Source organism: Clupea harengus, chromosome 15 (genome assembly GCF_900700415.2).
Source record: "Clupea harengus chromosome 15, Ch_v2.0.2, whole genome shotgun sequence".
In the NCBI taxonomy this organism is placed as follows: domain Eukaryota; kingdom Metazoa; phylum Chordata; class Actinopteri; order Clupeiformes; family Clupeidae; genus Clupea; species Clupea harengus.
In genome coordinates, this window is record NC_045166.1 from 14,825,114 (window position 1) to 14,830,113 (window position 5,000).

Consider the following 5,000-nt stretch of genomic DNA (forward strand, 5'->3'; position numbering starts at 1 on the left):
TACTGAGAGCTCTGGCTCCCTCTAGTGTCTGGATGTCCTCAATTCAACACACAGTTTCCCAGAGACAAGGGGAATCTGCAGACTGGTCTGTTACAGGTTTGCCCCACATCTGGGCCAGATGTGCTTCACAGCCAGCTGCTACTGCAGTGCTGTGAGCAATGGCTCCCTCTAGTGGTCAGTCATCCTTGAGTCCACACATTGTTTTTCCTAATTGTCTGTATATCTACCTATCTATCTAGATATCTCTCCATTCTCCCTCTCTCTGGCCTCTCTCATTCTCTCTTCACCTCCTCTCTCTCTTTCTCTCCACCTCCTCTCTCTCTATCTCTCTCTCTCTCTCTCTCTCTCTCTCTCTCTCTCTCTCTCGCTCTCTCTACCCAGTCTGTCCAGGCGTGAGATGAGATGAGATCAGACCAGATGAGACGGCACAGTGCACATGGCTCGCCATGTGAGCTTCACAACACACACACACACTCTCTCACAGACACACTCACACAGTGTGAGCTTCGCAAGACACACACACACACACAGCGTGAACTCCACGAAACACACACACACACACGTACAGAGTGAGCTGGCCATTCATTCTCATACTCCCAATCTACACACACACACAAACACACACACACACACACACACACACACACACACACAACATGAACATCCACACACACACGTGAGTCAGCATGGTCATTCATTCTCATACTCCCAATCCAAACACACACACATACACACAACATGAACATTCACACACACACACGTGAGTCAGTCATTCATTCTCATACTCCCAATCCATCAATCAAGCAACAGCACCATACACTACTCAAGATCACTACACACACACAAACACACACACACACACTATGAACATCAACACACACACACACACACACACACACACACACACACACCATGAACATCCACACACACACAAACACACACACACCATGAACATCCACACACACACACAAACACACACACGCAAATCAAAAAACTCTCTCACAGACACAGACTATGAACATCCACACGCACACAAACACACACACATGCAAATCACAAACTCTCTCTCTCACACAAACACACACACACCGTGTGAGCGATCAGCAAGCTGTTTGGCTAAAGGAAGAAAGCCCTTCTTACCCGATGAAAACATCCAAAACGGCAGTACAGGGTGAAGAATCCCTGCCTGTGTGTGTGTGTGTGTGTGTGTGTGTGTGTGTGTGTGTGTGTGTGTGTGCGAACAGCAAGTCAGTGAATGTGTGTGTCTGTGTGTGTGTATGTTTGTGATGTGTGTGTGTGTGTGTGTGTGTGTGTGTGTGTGTGTGTGTGTGTGTGTGTGTGTGTGTGAGGAAAACAACAGGCAAATAAAGTTCTTGCTGAAGGTAGTTTTCACCGGGCTCTGGATCACACCATATTACTTTACACACACACACACACACACATTATAACAAATGCCTTTCAGCTCACTGGGCCTCTGACACCCATCACACACACTAGAGATTTCTCTGGAAGCGCTCCAGGTCAGACCTGAGCCGTCCCCAGCTCAGAGCCCCGGTCCTGCCCGGTCCGCTAGGAGCTCCTGGGCTGCCTATTTTAGGGCCCTGTGATCCATGAGCATTAGAATAATATTTAGGCAGGGGTCGTGCCAGCGGTGGAGTACGGCCATATTTGGGCATGCACAGAGGTGAGAGGTCAAGTGTGTGTTTTGATGGTTAAATCTCTTTCCTGGGGCCCATCCAGAGCAGGCAGGCTATAACTGCAGAGACGCTCTGACACGCAACACCAGACAGCACCTAACTCTGGAGCTGGTCCGGTCCGCTCTTGGCTTCATCTGGGCCATACCAGTACCAGATCAGGGCAGTTACATAGTACCTGGGGCAGGCATGGTAGACCAGTCAGATGATGCTAACATGGCAAATGGTGGCGATATATCTATGGCAAAGGAAATGCATAATAGCAGTAGCCATGCTCTATCTCAGCCTGTGTAAAATACATGCCAAAGTCTAAGCACATCATTTGTTTATGTAATGGGTATCTAGGATGGAATGTTGGTAACTGGCCAATCGCGCAGTCCGATGTGCTATGACGTCATAATGGGTGCAGTTATTGTGCTCTGTTCGGATGAGCTCTTCTGATTCTGCTGGAGCTGCCTTTGGTCTCATCAGTGTATGAGACTGCTGAGATTATTGGGCAAGTTACTCGGTTTGCAGGCTGCATTCGCTAACTTCCATTCCATTTCCTGCCATTAGCGGTGGTGCGCAGATCTCATATTAATGCCTTAGCATCAAACTCTCATTCTTGGACACAGGTAAACAACCACCCACTCTCAACACAGCTCAACTATGTCCACATTTACAGTGACAACAATCACTCTAGTTCACGTTTTCATATCAATGGGGCTAATCTGTAGTCGCAGTAATAGCAGAATCCCACCTTCAGGCACAAATTAAAGGTGCAGTCCATGATTCTGGCAAAAGGTTGTTAAAGGTTGCATTTGAGCTCGACAGCCACATCTGTCCTCCTGAAGCAACCTGTTGATTGGCTGGACTAGATGATTGGCCCATTTACAGAACCGTGCAGTAACACAGGACAGACTAAACAGAGTTGAGGAGAGTTTAACAGAGCAGGAGCACACGAGGGCACACACCAAACAGACAGCTAGAGGCCTGTCAGGAGCTATTCACTGAATTTGAAAAAAAGTGTATTAGATTAGAATCACGGACTGCACCTTTAAAAAGCTTTTGTGGCCTTGTTTTTGAGGAGAGCGCAGTGGACAGCAGTGAGGTTTGTTGACCTGTGTGTGACTGAGCTGGCGTGTTTACCCTGATGTCTATGGCCTGTGGCCATTAAGACGGGATGCTGTGGGCTTCATTAGTGCTTAGATTACAGGGCAGCTTACCTTTCTCCTCAGGCGAACACTCCTCCTACAAGCAGAGTAACACGGATGTAGAACATCTTCACACACACACACACACCACCTGTGTGCCTACATACAGCATGTCTGATTGCGTGTGGGTGTGTGTGATGTGCGTAGTGTTTTCTGGATACCTGATGCACAGGCTTGTGCTGTCACTAACAGTGTGATGTGTGTGAGTGCATGTGTATGTGTGTGTGTGTGAGTGTGTGTGAGTGTGCAGATGACACACCTTTGGCTTCTCGTCCAGGATCTGCTGACGCATGTCTTTATGGCTCTCCAGCAGCTTCTCCTGACGTTTGCTCTGAGAGTCTTCAAGCTAGAAGACAAAGTAGACACACACACACACACACACACACATATATATATATATATATGGCAGTAAACACACACACACACACATGAAGCAGCTTCTCCTAATGTTTGCTCTTCAAGCTGTGCACTCACACACACACACATATATATGGCAGTAAACACACACACATACACATACACACACACACACACACACACACACACACACACACACACACACACACACACACACACACACACACAGACACACACACACACACACACACACACACACATACACACACACACACAGACACACACACACACACACACACACACACACTCACACTCACACTCACACACACACACACAGACACAAACACTCACACACACTCACACACACAGACAGAAACACACTCACACACTCACACACGCACACTCACACACACAGACACAAACACACTCACACACGCACACTCACACACACAGACACAAACACTCACACACACTCAAACACACAGACACAAACATACTCACACACACACACTCACACACACGGACACAAACACTCACACACACTCACACACACAGACACAAACACACTCACACACTCACACACACACTCACTCACACACACACACATGCGCACACAGAGCTTCTCCCGCCACTGGCGTCTTACCCGTTTAATGTACTGCACCACTTCATTGACAAATGACCTGTTGATTTCCAGCTTCTCCCTGCATGTGGACAAAACACAGAACAGTGCAGTGGGATGCAGGGTGAGCTGACAGCTCAAGAGCTCTGTGTAACACCTGGCACTTTAACTTGTGATGAGTGGAGTGTGGACAGAAGGCACTTCAGTGAGACGTGTACAGAACCATCCAGAACAAAATGTCCTTTGGCTTCGCTGTGGGGGCTGTTCCTTTCTTTCTCACTCTTTTCTTTGAAGAGAAGCATGTGTGTGTGTGTGTGTGTGTGTGTGTGTGTGTGTGTGTGTGTGTTTGTGTGCGCTTGTGAGTGTCTATGTGTGTGTGGCTCTGTGTGTGTGTGTGTGTGTGTGTGTGTGTGTGTGTGTGTGTGTGTGAGGCGAGGTGAACAGTCTAGCTGTCAAATGCCACTGGACATGAAAAGGCTCTGGGAAATCCCACACATCAAACTACCCTGCTATTCTGGCTCTGGTCCGAACCCCAGTCTGGTACAGAGTCCTCCAGACACAATGCCCCTATGAGATGAAGGTTTTGGTTCTGCTTTCAGTCTTTTATGACAACCACAAAGAATGCTAAAGAAGGTACCTTACAGGGGTTCATAGGGGACCATGTTAAGATGGAATAATGTGTTCTAAAGAAGGTAATCTGACGTACACGTGAGGAACCTTACAGGAGTTCATAGGGCAACAGGTTTAGATGGAATAATGTTGTGTTCTGTCACGATTTGGGACCTTCTGGCCTCTAAAGGCCGCCAAACAAAGGACTCTATGCTTGTTTTGTGTGTACATTTGCTTCTTGTTCATTTCCTGTCTTTGCTTTCCTGCCATTTTCTGTCCACCGGCTCATTAGTGAGTCAGGTGACCAATTAAGTGTAGTATTTATACCTCGCCTTTTGTCCTGTTTTTGCTGTATCGTTGTTGTACTGTTTTCTGGCATTTTGTTTCTTTGATCTCGAGTTTCCCAGTATACTAGTCTCCAGTCTCCAGTCACAGTCCTTGTGTGTTCCTGTAAGTCTTTTGTGAGTTTTTTAGTCTCCTGTTTAGTTTTACCTTTTTGCCTGACTTGTTTTTTGCAACCTGTTTTTG

The 5,000-nt window shown here is 47.2% G+C and overlaps 1 protein-coding gene across 1 annotated transcript in view; it reads right to left on the minus strand.

The window, feature by feature from the left end:
* Nucleotides 1–5,000, minus strand: part of LOC105910663 (1-phosphatidylinositol 4,5-bisphosphate phosphodiesterase beta-1-like) — a 136,504-nt gene that overhangs the window by 15,051 nt on the left and 116,453 nt on the right. The window contains exons 33-34 of the mRNA XM_031582169.2: nt 3,888–3,945; nt 3,147–3,233 (exon numbers count right to left, since the gene is read on the minus strand). Coding sequence (XP_031438029.1) covers nt 3,147–3,233; nt 3,888–3,945 — 145 coding nt within the window. The remainder of the gene's footprint in view (nt 1–3,146; nt 3,234–3,887; nt 3,946–5,000) is intronic.